Source organism: Hypoxylon trugodes, assembly GCF_022578975.1.
Source record: "Hypoxylon trugodes strain CBS 135444 unplaced genomic scaffold F4822scaffold_6, whole genome shotgun sequence".
Taxonomy (NCBI): domain Eukaryota; kingdom Fungi; phylum Ascomycota; class Sordariomycetes; order Xylariales; family Hypoxylaceae; genus Hypoxylon; species Hypoxylon trugodes.
The window spans coordinates 172,305-189,287 of record NW_026250021.1 but is presented as its reverse complement, the minus strand read 5'-3'; the positions used below and the strand labels follow the sequence as shown (position 1 = coordinate 189,287).

The 16,983-nt window shown below is 45.9% G+C and overlaps 7 protein-coding genes across 7 annotated transcripts; 3 read left to right on the top strand and 4 right to left on the bottom strand.

Moving 5' to 3' along the window:
- The first annotated feature begins 270 nt into the window (after nt 1–270).
- Nucleotides 271–3,051, top strand: F4822DRAFT_275531 (heterokaryon incompatibility protein-domain-containing protein). Its single transcript, XM_051454783.1, has 3 exons — nt 271–814; nt 872–1,270; nt 1,380–3,051. The coding sequence occupies exons 1-3, from the start codon at nt 500–502 to the stop codon at nt 2,925–2,927; spliced, it is 2,262 nt and encodes a 753-aa protein (XP_051312933.1). The 5' UTR covers nt 271–499; the 3' UTR covers nt 2,928–3,051.
- On the bottom strand, nt 3,052–6,160 carry F4822DRAFT_275544 (uncharacterized protein). The gene is made up of 4 exons (XM_051454785.1): nt 5,528–6,160; nt 4,561–5,446; nt 4,235–4,483; nt 3,052–4,135 (listed from the first exon to the last, which is right to left on the bottom strand). The coding sequence occupies exons 1-4, from the start codon at nt 5,770–5,772 to the stop codon at nt 3,176–3,178; spliced, it is 2,340 nt and encodes a 779-aa protein (XP_051312932.1). The 5' UTR covers nt 5,773–6,160; the 3' UTR covers nt 3,052–3,175.
- A 12-nt stretch (nt 6,161–6,172) lies between these two features.
- Nucleotides 6,173–7,737, bottom strand: F4822DRAFT_405627 (uncharacterized protein). Its single transcript, XM_051458315.1, has 5 exons — nt 7,715–7,737; nt 7,507–7,654; nt 7,241–7,451; nt 6,804–7,159; nt 6,173–6,716 (listed from the first exon to the last, which is right to left on the bottom strand). The coding sequence occupies exons 3-4, from the start codon at nt 7,388–7,390 to the stop codon at nt 6,887–6,889; spliced, it is 423 nt and encodes a 140-aa protein (XP_051312931.1). The 5' UTR covers nt 7,391–7,451; nt 7,507–7,654; nt 7,715–7,737; the 3' UTR covers nt 6,173–6,716; nt 6,804–6,886.
- A 188-nt stretch (nt 7,738–7,925) lies between these two features.
- On the bottom strand, nt 7,926–10,401 carry F4822DRAFT_405617 (uncharacterized protein). Its single transcript, XM_051458314.1, has 8 exons — nt 9,543–10,401; nt 9,442–9,478; nt 9,312–9,385; nt 9,159–9,246; nt 8,852–9,090; nt 8,719–8,786; nt 8,546–8,661; nt 7,926–8,488 (listed from the first exon to the last, which is right to left on the bottom strand). Exons 1-8 carry the CDS (start codon nt 9,687–9,689, stop codon nt 8,193–8,195), a joined length of 1,065 nt encoding a protein of 354 aa, XP_051312930.1. The 5' UTR covers nt 9,690–10,401; the 3' UTR covers nt 7,926–8,192.
- A 209-nt stretch (nt 10,402–10,610) lies between these two features.
- Nucleotides 10,611–12,636, bottom strand: F4822DRAFT_405610 (salicylate hydroxylase). Its single transcript, XM_051458313.1, has 2 exons — nt 11,288–12,636; nt 10,611–11,225 (listed from the first exon to the last, which is right to left on the bottom strand). The coding sequence occupies exons 1-2, from the start codon at nt 12,122–12,124 to the stop codon at nt 10,788–10,790; spliced, it is 1,275 nt and encodes a 424-aa protein (XP_051312929.1). The 5' UTR covers nt 12,125–12,636; the 3' UTR covers nt 10,611–10,787.
- A 1,072-nt stretch (nt 12,637–13,708) lies between these two features.
- On the top strand, nt 13,709–14,762 carry F4822DRAFT_443966 (uncharacterized protein; the record flags this gene model as incomplete). Its single annotated transcript, XM_051463163.1, has 5 exons — nt 13,709–14,021; nt 14,075–14,188; nt 14,240–14,355; nt 14,407–14,497; nt 14,566–14,762. The coding sequence occupies exons 1-5, from the start codon at nt 13,790–13,792 to the stop codon at nt 14,760–14,762; spliced, it is 750 nt and encodes a 249-aa protein (XP_051312928.1). The 5' UTR covers nt 13,709–13,789.
- A 541-nt stretch (nt 14,763–15,303) lies between these two features.
- On the top strand, nt 15,304–16,350 carry F4822DRAFT_429914 (uncharacterized protein; the record flags this gene model as incomplete). The annotated part of the gene is made up of 5 exons (XM_051461183.1): nt 15,304–15,550; nt 15,605–15,727; nt 15,778–15,896; nt 15,963–16,041; nt 16,097–16,350. The coding sequence occupies 5 exons, from the start codon at nt 15,304–15,306 to the stop codon at nt 16,348–16,350; spliced, it is 822 nt and encodes a 273-aa protein (XP_051312927.1).
- Between the last annotated feature and the right edge of the window lie 633 nt (nt 16,351–16,983).

The window sequence follows — 16,983 nt, the reverse complement described above, 5'->3', positions numbered from 1 at the left end:
TAGATTGGACAACTCAACAAAGCAGGCTGCGCGGGTTTCATTCAACTGTTTCTAGGCTTTCAATCTATGCTGAATCCATGCGCAAGTGTAAAATGATCATCTGGTTCGTTAGGTTTGAATGGCCTTTTAGGTGTTTTTACATAGGTAGGGAGGCTGGGAGGGCATAGCCATTTCTAACCCTCCTATCAAGGGCCACTGGGGCGGGAAGGATGACGACGTTTTATGATCTACGGAAATTATAATATGCTTCAATCCAACCTCTAATTGCGGTATCATTCACCCAATAAGAGCTGAGCCATTATGTAAGCGTACCTGCATCGCCCTGAGGGCGATAGTCGACCTACAACCAGCTTCCCTCCTTAAAAGGCTTGCATTGAACTGGTAAAATTCTTTTTGGTGTTCATACTAGTACCTGATATTCCCTGTTTTCTGGAAATTGCCCTTCATCTGGCTTTTTGAAGTTGTGTCATTTAATTTCTGTCGTTGCGAAATCGCGAACATGAACGACGGCGGGCCGAATCATCTAGAATCGCTTACCCAGCCTTACGACTCCAGGCTCCTTACCCAAAGTCATTTTAGGTTGATCGAACTTATTCCTGGGAAGTGGGAGGACCCTCTGAAATGTAGCCTCGAACAATTTACGCTTGATAGGCCAGTCTCATATAGAGCACTTTCTTACGCTTGGGGCTCTTCGGCCACAACAAGTCCAATCCAAGCCAATGGAGTTGAAATGCAAATAACCAAAAATCTCGAGACGGCTTTAAAAAACTTAAGAGAGGAGGCCTTCGCTGTTACGCTTTGGGTTGATGCTCTAGTATGTATCCAGGTAAATGTAAACGACCAAGGAACTGCAACTGAAATGATCTTCTAGTGCATTAACCAAAACGATCTTGATGAGAGGCAGGCTCAAGTACAGATTATGCGGGACATCTATAGCTGCGCGGCTAGTGTAGTCGTCTTTCTTGGTGACGGAGCTTCTCATTTTACTCCTAGCCATTATCAGCCAGAAAAACCAGCGGATTACACATTTCCCAATGACCTTGAGAATTGTCTTATGCTTGAAGTATTTCTGAGACAGCATGGAACACTGGCGAATGTCTTCGGTAGGGGGTTTGAGCCATTTTGCCTCGTCGCCCTGTTTGCTCAGCATAACAGTAAACATATCGACGATCTATTGGGGCTTGGGGAGAAAGTCTTGCAAGAATTATTCGAAGATCTTCGCATGATGTTGTTGAGTCCGTGGTGGAGTCGCATCTGGGTCTTTCAGGAGGTAAACAACCTCGTTTTTCTAATTGCGTGTCCGCTACCTAGGTTGTTATGAGTCACATAATCCATACGTTGGCCAGATCCCGACTTATACTAACCATAGATGACCATAGATCATTGTTTCTAAGAAGATTTCCATCCAGTACGGCAGTTCCAGTGTTCCATGGGGTGTGTTTAGAAATGCCTCGCACAATATTTACGGCTGCCACGCTACGCAGAGTAGGCGTCTCCAATCCGAGAACCTCAAAGTATTAGATTTGTTCCGGGCGAAAATCTGTGATATTGAGGATGGTCGCAAACGATGGATACTTGGTAGGCATCTGAGAAAGAACAATGCTGGAGCCGGGCTACTTGCCCATTTACGGGACACGAACGGCCGTAAAGCTTCGGATGACCGGGACAAAGTATACGCACTTCTTGGTCTGCTCCCCTATGGCCTTGATATTATGGCCGATTACCACATGACGGTTTCGGATGTTTTTATTCGAACTGTCCGAAATATCATTAGGGTAACGAGAAACCTTGACGTACTTGTGGGAGACCTCGGACGGAAAAACAGGAATGATCTTCCTTCATGGATCCCCGACTGGAGCGCCATCATCCACGACAAGGAAATCCTGCGCTCAAAATGTGTCACTAAAGTGTATAATGCCTGCAAAGATTTGAAGTTTGTTTGTGGATCTACCCTAGCACATGACTCGGTATTTCCTCTGGGATCTTATAGGGAATTTATCTATGCGAGTCTGATACAGAAGACCGTGACTGGGCGAGGAACCTACTTCGTTATACAGCCAGATGAAGACAAGGCTATTCGACTATTGGGTCATTATACACTACCTCAGCCGGAATACAACCTTCAGGTGCTCCTTCGTGATTATATTGAGATACTTTTTGGTCGCCTTAGTGTTACCGCAAGCTATGTTGGCGAAATCATATTCTCTAGCGACCCATTTTATGCTTCCCCAGACATGAAAATGATAGAACAACTTTGTCGCCAATGGGCCACTAAATTGCCCTCGGAATCGGCCGAAAGGCCCTTTATCCCCCAAGTCACTATTGATACACTGAGAGCATTGGTTTTCGACTTGATCTTTGTCGAAGAACGGTTCCGGAGATCCCGTGCCGGTGACGAAATACATTTGCAACAATGGTTCCGGGCCAAAGTATCACCCACTGAGAAAGCTTATGAAGATGTATTAGGGTTTGATGATGTTCTAAGCTTCATGTCCTTCAGGCGACGCCTATTTATGACCGGTGATGGTAAACTCGGATGGGGACCCAACGGCCTACTGCCCGGTGATAAAGTGTTCGTCCTACCTGGCGGGAAAGTCCCTTTTGTCATTCGAGGGGTTGATTGCTCAAAGCCTTGGTCTACGGGGAAAATGATCGGAGATTGCTTTCTTCAAGGCGTCATGGACGGCGAGCAGCTTGAAGATTCTTCTTCAGAGGATCGGGTTGTCGCGGAAGAATGCGCACCTATAATCGCCGAATTCACGGAACCGATTCGCGCTTTATCCGAGAAGCAGAGATTCAAAGAGCATAACGATTCTTCCAGGAGATGGGAGGAAGCGCTCACTAAATTTGCGTCCTTCGCGCAGGAACTTAAAAGCGCTAATAGACAGAAAGGGTTACGCCATCCTTGTGTTCTTTGCTTGGAGTAATATGCGAGGTTGCCGGTCTAGTTTAAGACGCCGTTTCGGATTCGTATGCAGGATTCTCGACAGGCCTTTATATACAACACGACGATTCCAAGCTATGCAACATATATCATTAGATATTTATGTGCGAATACACTCATTTCGGTTGTATGATTCCTCGTTCCTAGAGATATCACGTCTTTAAATAAACAGATGCCGCCCCTTCGCTATGAATAATGGTATCATCCCTCCCCAACCGATGCGCTCAAACCCTAAAACATGTCCTTGAAATGTTGATACACATTACCCCCTACACCTTGAGGTATTGAGACACTGTCGTTGACAGGCGGCCCACCAGCCGGGGTTGGAGGGACATTAGGATTAGTGGTTCCCATGTAGCCTTCGAATATTCGTGAAAACTCGCTTGAAAGTTGAGGTCCGCTTTGGACATTATCAACGGGGGGCACTATCCCCGCAACGGGAGACGGATGTGATCCGTATCCGGAAGCAATGGACGGAGTCGCTCCCATCTGACCTGTAGCTAGGCCGGCCATAGTGAGTGCGGCAGTAGAATGTGGGTCTTGGGCTAGTCCCAGACGGGGAGCTACTTCTCGAAGCGACTTGATGGTGTTCCAAAGCCGTTGTGAGACGAATGATTTAGATGAAAGGTCCTTCACTAACTCGAGGGCCATGTAGAACTCGTTGCGACAGGACGCGCTAAAATTAACAGGAGCGTGGCAGGAGGCGAGGAAAAGTACGGTGATTGATGACAACAGGAATTGGTGGTAAAATATTTGGATCTTCCTATATATGTTGGTTGTGTTGTTGAGATGCGTTAGGTAGCAAATGGTATTTTTCGCGAGCTTGACTGCGCGCTCAGCAAATTGCATATTTTCCATTATGCTGCTATGTGTACGCAGAATAGGGGTATACAACCAGGTACGAATTTGATTTAGACGTAGGTACGTCCAAATTTGCAGTCGCTGGATATCGTATTCTCTCTGCATATGTACTGGAGGATTAAGATACCTAGGGACCGCTTCCCAGTCGGCTAATTCGAGTTGAGTTTCTCGGGGTACTTGGGTATACCATTGTTTTATTAGGCGGTCGAGTTCTTCGATGTCGCCCGGCCGAATCTCCACTATATCAGGATCGAAGTTTCGTACGAGTCGCCATACTCTCGCGCTAAGTTTAGAATATGTAATCATGGCAACTAAATAAGGATGTGAATTCTTTCGACGAAGATTAGCATTGTTATGGCCCGTTGTGTTGATTGATGAAGCATGACGATATCTTCGGTCGGATATCGGGGGCTATCAATGGGTACTCACGGGATATGGTAATTGAGGATCAATTTCTTCATCTGGAACGACATAAGGCAATCCAGTACCAAAAGCCCACCGACGGTCCAAGACGTAAGCCGTCCAAAATGTATTGATCGCATTGTTGCGCTCTTCTTCATCGGTGATTCGGTTAATCACGTCAAGTCGATGAAGCCCCAATTCGAAGCAAAGGCGGGCTACTTGACCCATGGTACGCCAAGCCAGGATCTCGTCACTAGCCAGATAATAGTAACCAGCCTACAGATATTAGCCTCCCCAAAGTTGAAGCAGATGCCGAGGGATAACGAAAGGAGAAGACGGAATACCTAACATACCAGAAGAGCTAATATAGGCATGTTTTTCACATCACTTGGATCGGACATCAACATTCTATCCGTCGTCGATCGGGCGCTCAGGAAAAGCCTTTGGGCTTTCTCGCTATTTCCGTGCTCTTCAACCTGCAAGGCACAGCATACAATAATCTTGAGCAACAAGGTATTACGATCTTTAATTCCACCTTCCTCGCCATATATGCCAGCCATGAAGTTCTTTCTAGCTGCCTCCATCCATGAAGACAGCGTCCGAGCGTGACGAATGACTGTCTCTATTTTAACGACGGGATACATTATTCCGACCTCTTCGTCATGTACACGGCATAATCGAATCAATTCGTCTTTATCGAAGTCCCATAATGGATCCCGAGGAAGTCCACTAGGAGTTGTGGATAATTGCGCCGTTAGATTCGGGGAGGGCGCGGGGCTATCCTGAGCGATACCATCAGGATCACCACCATCGGATGGATTGCTGTAGCCCATCTTATGTAAAGTATTCTTAGCAACATCTAAATTGAATCTGGTACTCGTGGGTCCGCGAAACCCAGGCTGTCGCGCCTGGGCTAGTTCGGCCGGTCTATGTACAGGTGTGATAGAAGGGATCGAAGAGGAAGACGGGGTACTCGAAGTGGATGGTAAGGTATGCGGTCGGTCTTGGATAGGAGCTAAGCGGAAAGCTTCGGATCTGAAGGCATTCATGTTCGCGAAAAGAGTGTCGACTTGGTCTTGTAGATTATTGACCATACTGGCCATTTGCTTGAATTCCTCGGAATCTTTGAACGAATTGGTGCAGCAATTGGGGGCATAAAGGCATTGTAGATTAAGATTACCGCATCGTTGACATGGAGTCTCTCCATTGCATTTGATTTTGCGCCGTTTGCATTCGTTGCTATATGACGATAATTGACACCGGTCAGCATTATGGTGTCCGAGTACGCAGATAGAAAGGAAGACAAAGACATGGACTGACCAAGCTATAGAGATATATCTATTCCTCTTACTTCTCTGTTGGGCAGTGCCTTTGGAACTTGGCGACCCGTCAGTACTACCTTTTCTTTTGGAGCCAGAAGTGGTGGCTACACTATCGCTTCTGCTATTATTATTGTTATTATTTTGTTGCTGCGAGTCGGGCGACACCGGCGGTGCCGAGGCAGGAGTCTCGGCCAGAGTGGTCAAGTATCGCACTTCGTCGACTTGATTGCCGAAGAATTCCATGGTGCCATCCCTTCGAAATATCCGTCGCCTTTTTACGGTTACTAACAGGAATATAATTCGCCGTCGGTAGCATCATGCGCTATTGGGTATTTCGTTGTTGTAAGTTGTAAGTGGGAAGAAAAAAGGGAGGAAGAAGAGCTGACGGTCGCAATCGCGACGGAAAAGCGAAACTGCCCCACTATGGCACTATCGTACCTACCTAGCAACTTAACTTAGGTGTCTAGTGCCTACCGGCAGCGTGTCTAGTGACCCAAGTTGCACCTCCCCAGGTACATGTTAGGGCAAGTGTCATCGAAATATAGTTCCAACCTGTGGATCTGCTAAAGTCCCTAGCTCCTTGTTCAATATCCCGTTACGGCAGTTATGCTGGTCACCTCACAGCTGTGCCACACGAGGTATAAGTTCGTCATTGGCCATTTTGCTTGTTAGTGTAAACTTACTATACTAATCCTTGTTTCTATTCGTATCAAAATAATTAAAACATTAACATAATTGTTAAATCTTTCAAGGGGTATTATTAATTAGTACTTCTTTACTAGGTATGTTGTGGCCGAGTTCCGATAGGTTAGGTTGAAGCTTTTAGTGGCCTTTAGTGATCTTAATGGCCAATGGGGTTCTACCTAAAAGGAACATATCAGTAGAACTCTCAGCTGACTCTAATCATTCGAGTCAGGCATTGACATCTCACTCGTCAATCGAAATCGCAGCTGAGATGGGACTTCGGAGGTTTGTTCCCTGGGCTACCTCGATCTAATCTGGCAGCATCAACAAGATTATCAACGTGGTTAATTACCCTACCTATTAATAGATGATGTGGAGACTCACGATGAGATAAGATTGAAGAAGAATCCAATCCCCAATATCATCGATAATGAAGACTCTTCGCTCGCCGTTTTCGCTGGCCCTTTGTAACAAAATGGGAAAGGAATTGGAGTATCCAGGTAAGTAAGGGGACACGACAGAAATAAAAGCTTCGGATCATACGTAATACCGCTCTTGGCTAACGTGCTAACCCCTAAACTCATTAGGTACAGCAGTCCCTTGACCCTATGACAGCAACCATATAGATGTATCCGAGGAAAGGATTCGATTGCTCTTCTCAACCTAATCACGTTCATTTCTTCTCTGCAAAATCGAAGAAATTACCATTTTCCAAATGCGCAGTCTCATAACCAACATGGATTGTAGACCGACTCATATCAATCCAGTTTGCTTCACCATCCGCGGCCATTTCATTCCACTCCGGGTCCGTAACAAGATTTTTCAGGCAATCAAGGCTAGGCATCCAGTACTCGAGGACGAGGTCAGCCTTGCTAATCTCCCACGTCGGCCTTATCTGACCCAAGATAGCATGGAACGCATCTGCCAACGGAGGAGATCTGTAGTGCTGTGTGATACGATTCTAAGTCAATACGATATACATCTCGTGACTACCTGGGTGGTTGACAGGTACACAAGGTCAACTCACAGCAGCGTATTTAGTGATACCATGCTTCTTCATCAGCGGGACACCATAGGGAAGATGCTCTTCTCGAAACCATTTGACGAAGGCTTCCTCGGAAACACCCTCCTTTCGGTAGTGCTCGAGTGTATATTTGAAAACCTTCTGATCGGACATGATTGAGTCTAATACTATTGATTCAGTAGATGACTGCTATATGGGTTGGTGCGCTGGTTAGCTAGCGAGTTCGAATCTGTTAGCAGCTCCCCCACCTTTTATGCTTGGATACTTACCGAGAGACACAAGCTGAAGTATCACAACGTATTAGAGAGAATCTACCTGATTCGTCCGTAAGTTGTGAACGAACGTTAGACGTAGGTTACCTTGGACAGGTGGTGTGCTTGTAGCCCTTGCATTAAAGTACTGGGCAACAAGACATTACTGAGAAGTAAGACCGTGTCAAAACTCAGCTATTCCCACAGCCTTCCAGTCAATACGTACCTAGATAGGTAGGTATGCCTACGTCAATAAGATGATCGAGGAATAAAGATTGGCCTCTGGGAGTACTAGCTTCACGACGGAGTCTCTTTAGTGATACCAATATACCGACGTCACCCCGGATTCTTTGGATCCTCCGTGCAACCCGAAGGCCTGCATAAGGGAATGCCTTGTGGCATTCATTTCATATGGAGTTAAATGGACAATGCGTCACATAATGTAGGTGACGTGCCTTATGCGCTAACATACCTCGCAATGTGGTAGCGACGGAAGTCAAAATAGGCCGAGATATGCAACACCACCACCATACTTCATTCCCAACCCTGGGATCTATCCGATAGCAAACCGCGATGCCAAAAACCGAACGCACGAGCTCAATCATCAAAATTATTTCCTACGTGATCTTGAACGCGATTTCGTATATTGCGAAACATTTAAGTATAGTATCTTCATATTAACTAACTTATAGACATAACCATTCTTAAATATGATTTTTCGCTGTAGCTAACTCCACGTCCTCATCAGAACGATGCCCAGATGAGGTCTTCGTGCGAACCATTGTTATCCAAGGGCTTTGGGACTGCTCTGACTCGTCTACCCGTCGATGCGCGTACCTCTCCTTCAATAAGGAAGCATTTGATGGGAAAGAGCGTATTTTGGATATAATGGGATCGAGAGATATCTTATCCAAGACCCATGCGATTCGAGGAACACAAGAGACAATGAATCCTACTCCGATCTCCATGTAGGTCCAGAATAGAACAATTGAGATGATCCCTAGAAATTATTCATTAGCGGACTCGCACGGACTAATGTACGGTTCGGTGGTCGCACCTTGCTGGTCAGATATTGGAAATGTCGTAGCAAGTATTCTTAGAGTAGGATGTGTGATATCCTGAACATGGAGTTGGATCCAGGGAATCATTCTCAGAAGTCCGGCAACCACGGCGCTATGAGCGGGTCAGTTTCGTTTCGGATAACTTGCAAGTTTTTGGTTATGTACTTACAAGCCACTGCACAAGAAGACGAGGGACGTTTGGATCTTCCGCTTCCTGTTCATATTGAGTGTTCGAATCTAGACTACGTTAGCAAGTTGTTCACGAAGTATCAAGCTAGCCTAGGGGATGGCATCATCTTTACCATAACAAGCGGCTCTACGAATATGGCGAGATCAAGAACCCAGCTGAAGACTGCACCTCCGGTTTGCATCGCGAAGGTATCGATACAGTTTTTCCTCAACGAGTTCCAACTTTCCCAGCTTGCCTGCGGGGTAGTCCCGCACGCGAAAATATCAAAGAAGAGGAATACTAAAGTCCATAGTGTGACGAGAATTATGAGGGTCCAGTTCGAATAATCGAAAGCTGTCCTGTGTATGCGACCTGTCCGGTATCGAGTCGGTTAGGGAGGGATCTTTGCCATGGGTCATAACTAATCAATATTTACGAACCTTTGAACACTCGACGTAGTAGGAAAAGAATTGTCAGTTTGATGAAGCCAATAGCCAGGACATGGCCCATCCAAAACGCATATTCAAACTATTGGTGCTTTCTTAGAACCCATTCGGATGTGTAGAATGCCTACACACGTAGATTTTACCAACCTTTCCGAGTTTAGCTGAATCTGCATCTGTACTTGCAGCTTCGGAGTGTTCGCTGATGATGTGCATTTGTGTGCCTATTGAGCGCTCTTAGAAGCCGGTATTTGTGTTGGGCTGGGTGGTCAAGTATTACCAATCACCAACGCAACCCCAGCAGCAATAGTTAGAAGCTGCCGTACAATTATGAGCAAGTAGCCAAGCTTAATGATTCAGGGAGGGTAGTCCAAGACTTACACCCGCTGGAACGACGAGAATATCGTCGATTTCGAAGATTGGGCTATGATGTCGCCATCCGTACATTCGCACTGCGAGAGAGAGGGCGGCAAGAACCGGAAAGATGATCCCAATAGCCGACATGCTTCCATGATTGATATAACCCATGGTGATTACCTAGCGGTATTTCTCAGAAAATAGACGAGTGTCAATCTTTCATAGGTGCTAGATACCCAGGTATGGTTCTCTGGGTGTTAGAGTTGATCTGGTCGGGGCATTGAGAGCATAGGGCAGAAGATATTGTTGGGAGCACAAGAATCGCTGGTTGATATTGGACGACTAGACGTGGAAGTTCGTTGGAAGACAGAAACCGGCAGGCAGCTTGAACCCATGTTGTGATGATTGGGTTCGCACTGGGTGAGACATCCCAGGACACAAACTTGAAAATGCAGGCCTGAAGGATTCCGTACAGCCAGCCACTACGACCACAGCAACGGCATAGGCAGCCGAATCAACCAGCCACACAGCTATAGTTGTATCAAATGCAGAATAGAACTGGTAGCGCTGAAGAAAAGCATGATAACACGCATTATTGTAGTAGTATGACCCCCAACTCCCCCAACTCTACAACGAAATAGGGTGTGAATAGGATTCAATGCAAAGGTAGCACAAGTCCTCCATTTCCATTGTGTAACCGACGATCGAGGGGCGTATATAGCCTGCAACATGATTATCCTGGGTTTGAAGGGGGTGAGATGAAGCGTTAATCAAATTATCATGAACTACACATGACGAAGCAGCATCAGAGCAACATATTAGATAGGTGGGTAGCAGACGCGCTGAGTCTATGAATGTGATATTTTAAGTAGAGAAAAAAAAACCCAAAACCCCCTTACAAAGAGGAGGTTGGGCTGGGCCACCTAACCGTACTTCGATTTATGAGATATTACCATAAATAGACATAGTATCCGGTACCGTACTGACACGGTATTGTGGAGGCCTCGGCGCATATTTTCTTAGGGGGCTGATAACTTCAAAACTTCAAATTTATAGTACATAATTTTGCGCGATTTAATTGCCCAGGTGCCGGAGCCACCCACCATAAGCCCTGTCATTACAGTGGAGTTTAGTGCATGACCACCTGTAATTATAACACTCTACGTACCATAATTACAGTGAGTCGATGTCTGTATTTATTGTAATATTACAAAAAGTCCACTATGAAGTGAAGGACTCTTCCATTGATTAGAGAAAACTAGGTCACAATTACACTCCCTTCAGCTCAGCTTCCATCAACTGTAAAGCGTCGTCGCGATGTTTCTCCATATCGATGTCAATGATGAAGTCCCACCTCGCGACAAACGACCCTGGGAATTTCCTCGGATCCAATCCATATTCCTCATTCCTCCCCATTAATATATCGCCCGTGACCCGACTGGCCTCAACGATCCGTTGTGTGCGAGGACGACGAATCCGATCGTATACCTTCAAGGCTACAAGGGCCTCGGCAGGTGTTTTCGCGCGCCCGAGCAAAGTAGAGAGAATTAGGCTGTCTTCAATTGACATACCGCCGCCGGAACCATGCCATGGTGTTGTCGCATGGGCAGCATCACCGGTAACGCACATTGGACCGGAAGAATAAGTCGGGGCATTGGGGTGCTCCCAAAGATATAGTGCTTTGTGTTCGGGTTGATCGCAAAGCAACTACCAGGTTCGTTAGTATCACCACACCCAATACATCTTGTCTTTTAGGGTAGGCATCTTACCTCGTACACGGCGTCTCTGATATGAGGTGGGTACCCCTGGAATAGCTTCCTGATCTCGTCAGCGCCTACGGTACGTTGCCAGCTGTCCAACGACTGGGACTCGATCCCCGTGTCATTGGATGCAATAGCAAATTGTACCAGCTTGCCGTCGCTCAGAATGTTATGCATTAAGAAAACGTTTTCGCCAATCCAACCATATTCGCGGGCATCCTCGATACTTATAAGCTCTTTACCAAGGCTAGCCTGGACCTTTTCGAATGGTTGAAGAGTCATAAGGAACCAACCGCCGCTGTTTCGGGGAGTTGCTGAGACATCCGATCCCAAGATGAGTTTACGAACAGTGCTGTGAATACCATCAGCACCGACGACAATATCGCATTCGTGTGTGGTTCCATCGGTGAAGTGGAGCGTAACAGAACCATCCTGGACAACTTTCTCTAGCTTCTTCGAAGCATGCATTCGGTCGTGGGAAATACCAGCAAGTAGCTCCTGTAGAAAGTTTGCTCGGTGAACGATACTGGTGAGACTTTTTCCATGAACATCCGAATCGGTCTCGTCGGCCAAGGTCCCTGCCCCTTCACCTTGGGCCAGCATGAACCGAACACCCCTCATTGGTACAGCACCGGCTTGCTCAAGACTTCGAACGGCCGAAGGACCAATAAGTTGAAGAGCAGATTGCGCATTCCGGGCGATCCCGAAAGCCATACCGGCTTCTTTGAATTCGTTGGCTGACTCAAAGATATGTACATCTAAATGGGGGGACTTGACAAGGGCATGGAGCAATGAGGCGCCCGCCACGCCGCCGCCAATGATGGCAATTCTGATAGAAGAAGTCATGATGCTGAAGTTGACTTTTGTTCACGGTCTAGCTCGCGCGTTGACTCTAGTGTTGGTTCTCGCATAGGCTGGAAGCCAGCGTTCACAACTATCAGACATCAACTTATAAATCTATATGGCAAAACCCTTCTACTTGGGGATAGAAAAGTCCCCATGACATCGGCGTGCAAGGCAGCCAATGTAACAACCTACCTACCTTCTTTATGTAAATGTGGAATTAATAAATGAATTATCCCTTGCTTCAATTGCATATGGAGGGAGGACAGCACGGCCACAGCCTACCCCGCGGGGGGTAGGGAGGTGGAAGTATCTGTAGTACCTAAGAATAAGTATGTCTGCTTTGGTACCGTGCGAATGCAGTTGGATGGTAATGTTGTAGACGCGGCCGGTACTTATGTTACACCGCATAACATCCTCATGCCCTACATGCCCTATAACGGCGGCCTGCCGGATACATGATATGTTTTAAAATCTGGGACATGCATATAACACCGGTCGGCCATGTGTAACCCACCAGTACGATGTCCTTCAGAGTGGAAGTGATAGGCCAACATACAAACCTTGAAAGTTGATAGGGTGGTTACACCCAATTTCAACACGGCAGGTACCGGCATAAGATGATATACCAGGTTTACTTGCTAGGGTTCACGGGATGAAAAATAATATCAACAGTACAGCAAGATTGCCTAGCACCTGAAGTATATCTATTCCCAAATAGGTATCACCGGGCTTATTTTCACAACACAGTGGAGATATACAGCAGTAATTTAGCTATATGATAGGTAAAAAGGAGTGTATGTTATAACAATATTGATGTGTAACAAGTAGGGCCCCAAAATCCCGAGAGACCAGACTTAGATGATTCAAAATCATGTAAGAATCATAGTGTGATGAATTGACTGTCTTTACCCCCCCCCCCCATTGCTAAACACCGGAAGAAGATACGCCACAACAGTCCGACCTTAGAATGAAATTCGAGCTGAATCTCGCCGCTTTCTTGCATTAAATCTTGAGAGCAAAGTCGGGATCGAACTCGGTTGTTCCATCGCGACGTTCAACGTCGCCCTGGAGCTCCCCATTCTCTATATATGTTCAGATACCCAACATAGTAGGTAATAGAGTGCATTAGAACTTACGTGAAGCCACAGGCGCAGCTATAGCAAGACTTGCTAAGAGACTGACGAGGATGATTCGCAGCATGTTGTAAAGAACTTCTGGACTCGTTCAAGTGTTCTTGTTTCTGGATATTGGTAGCAGGTTGATATTAGGTTGATGACCTGGGAGGTTGATCAAGTTGAATTGAAAATCTTGAACGGGCATAGAGGTATCTATATAGCCAACTACATAACTCTTGCTTAACACAGATGGGGACGCACGAATCATCCATTGGCTCATTTTTCGGTAACCTTAGAAGGCAACTAAAGGTTGTATCCTCCGAGTCCTACGAAGTAACACAGTCCAGCACACTGGTGTGTGTGGACTAAATCGGAATTCCAAGGACCGCATGAGATACTTGGATAGTCCCAACGTGGCGTGGAGGACGGACTATTACGCCCATCCCACATCCATCTTTTTTCTTGCGCCCATAATCTTCTCTCTACTAAGTAAAATTTCTCACATCTTCATACAACCACTAGATACCGCATTATTCACGAGGGAAAGGTCATGTCAAACAAGTATAACCAGCCACTACTCGATCACGACACCGACGATGAGAGTTCAGAAGAAATCACACCTGTATATTCGACCCATAACAGTCGAATACTCAAGGCCTCACTTATCGCAAATCTTCTCCTCCTAGTTATTTGTGCATTTCTAAGTGGGACTCTGTTGTTTATCTCGAGCTCAAAGCAAAGCCGGAAAAACGCGTTGACTGATGATAACCTGGAGCCTTATTGTGAGCCACAACCACTCACTAGTGGCTATTTCGAGTTTGCTAATAATCTCTAGCTCCGGCGAATGACTTCATAGAGTACGAATATCGCCGTATGGTGACCAATGACACTAGATTCACAGGATTTCCTGGGCCTGAATGGGAGCGCTCCATGCATGAGCTATTGTCAGGTAAGTTGTCGAAGCCTTTAATGTTTGAATACCCTCTAACATGGATATTAGGAACCCTTATACGAATATCCGACGACGAACTAAAGCTTCTCAATTCCGATTCCATACCACTGATGGGTGGTGGATATGCAGCAGGACTTGGAGTTGGGCATAACCTTCACTGCGTGGTAGGTCTAGCCTTTTATTGAATGCAAGAAATCTGGCTCATGATAAAATAGAAACAAGTCAAACGGTTCATATATCGGGAACATTTCTACTCTGAGATGGACCCCAGTAGTGAAGAATATTATTACCTTCAAACACACGCCGGTTAGTAATCACTTCAAGACTGTGAATTTTATGTGATGATGCTCATATGATAATTTCTCTACGCCTAGATCACTGCCTGGACTTCCTGCGTCAGAGTATCATGTGCCACTTGGATTTCACTATGTATACGGTATATTGGGATAAACTGCTATCAGACAAACCAATCCACCACGAACCAGGATTACAGAAGTGTGTGAGTTGGGATAAGCTACATGATTGGATGCTGGAAAGGCAAGCAAATACGGATATGCTAATAGAACCATAATCTTGCTCGATAGGGGGACTTGCATTAGGTCCTTAGGCATCCATGGGGTACCTAGGTATTGTAAATGACATCTACCGAATAAAAAAAATTTCCGTTCAGTCCAGCCATGTCTTCTCCCCACCCCCTGAGTATCTATCTACGTAGATGACGAGGTTCTCATGCACCATGGAGACGGCACACAGTGCCCGTCGACTATAATCACTAGTCAGCCCGTCCTGTATATCCGGTACCACCCAAATGATCCTTCGCGAGTAAAAGGTAGCGATCAACAGCTTACCCATGATTAATCATTGTCCAGGGATCGGGGATCATGAAATATGCTGTCGTGTAACACCGTTTACGACAAGGACTAAAATAACGAAGATATCAGGGCGTTGCTGGCAAGAACCCAGAGTCACATGGATCAAACTGCTAGATATGCATTCGATCGATAACCTTTCTTTTTGATCAAAGAGCGGCACCCATAGAACGTACAGCGTAGATAGAAAACCAGCTTGACTGTTGTCTCACCATTTCTTCACACTGACACTCACAACCCAAGATGGCGTCAATTAAACACGAAGAGAAAATACCATTTCTTAGTAGTGAGGACGACCACGATGACCAAAAAGTTCGCCCTAGGCAGAACGGCTTTTGGAAGAACAGGTCCGCCGCGGCGCACGGTATTCTTCTCGTCGTTCAACTACTTTTGTTTGTTTTGAATGTAGTCTTTCTCATTTCCAATATCACATATCTGAGGGCTCGCAACGACACCGTTTCAAGCAATGCCTCGTCCATGAGGGCATTCTGTGAGTATGGATGATTAAGGGCTAGTATGTGGGCACTAACAATGTAAAATCTAGCGCCTGCCGAGTCAGCTCTGGAGTATATCATTGTTGAAGAGGACAACTACGGACATCACCAATCGCCTTATACAGGGGAACCTCGCCCCGAGGTTGACCAGGCCTGGTCACATTTACTGAGATGTAAGTATGCTATTCTAGCAGTGGCAATTGCTTACCATGTCCTGCGATAGCAACAAATCTTCGAATTACCAAAGATGAGATGATCAAAATGAATAAGACGTCCCTTACTTTGAAGGATGGTAGTGGCTATGTTGGATACCTTGAAGCTATACACATGTTACATTGCGTGGTATGTGGTCATCATTAATTATTACCAACACATAACGCCGTAAGTACATCCGCTAACACTAAATAGAAAAGACTATATCAATCGCATAATCCAGATCACTACCCGGAGCAGCAGCGTGCGGGCGCTTTTACTGATGATCACTTTTGTATGTATTTCTTAGCCCTGAGGATTTCGCGATTTGATTACTGACTACAGATTAGATCACTGTTTGGATGTTATCCGTGAGGGTATAATGTGCAATGCGGATGTGGCCATAAATACCTTGCTCTGGGATGGTCCCAGCAAGGTTAAGGGTGCAAGACCAGGTCCTCGAAAGTGCACCGATTGGGGCCGCCTTCAAGCGTGGGCTGATGATAAGACACTTGCCGAGAAAGACTTGAAGACGTTCCTTGCTACGGCGGTTGTGCCGTTCGACGAGATTGGGAGTGTCGGTCCTACAGAACTATTGGTGTGAATTACGTGAGGCGGTAGAATTAGTATGTGGCTGACCCAAGGCCAATCACGGGGGGATCATAGCCTCTCTTACATGTATGGGCACATTTATCTTGTTGCAAAGGGGTAATGTATGGCATCTCCAATTGAGCGTTTAATTCCTCGGTCTTTTTGCCTTTCCCCCCACAGATCCTCAAAGGAGGCGGTCCTGTTGCCAATAGGACCTCCCACTCCTCGCCACCCGTGATATTCTAATAGTCTAAGTAACCAATCAGATAACCCCTTTTGAGACATCCAGTATGTAGGTCTTAAGTGTGGCAGCAGGTAGGCATATATGACGTTGATCTCACGCATAGTCTATACATTTTATAATTACTATATCCTTATTTGTACCTGAATCATACAGTGATAAGCTGCTTTACTTGCTGAAGAATCCTTCTTTGTTACAGTCTCTTTTGATCCTTCTGGCAACTTGTGGTACCAGTCTATGAAACGGTTGCGGTGACTACAACCTTTCGGCAGTTAGAATGATTATGATTTGGGTCAGCAGCCCTCTCACCAACCGCATGAATTCCGAACGCAAGTAATGCAGGGGCAAATACAACACCCTATAGCCTTTGATAACCTTTTAGCTCACCTACAGGGAAGTTTTACT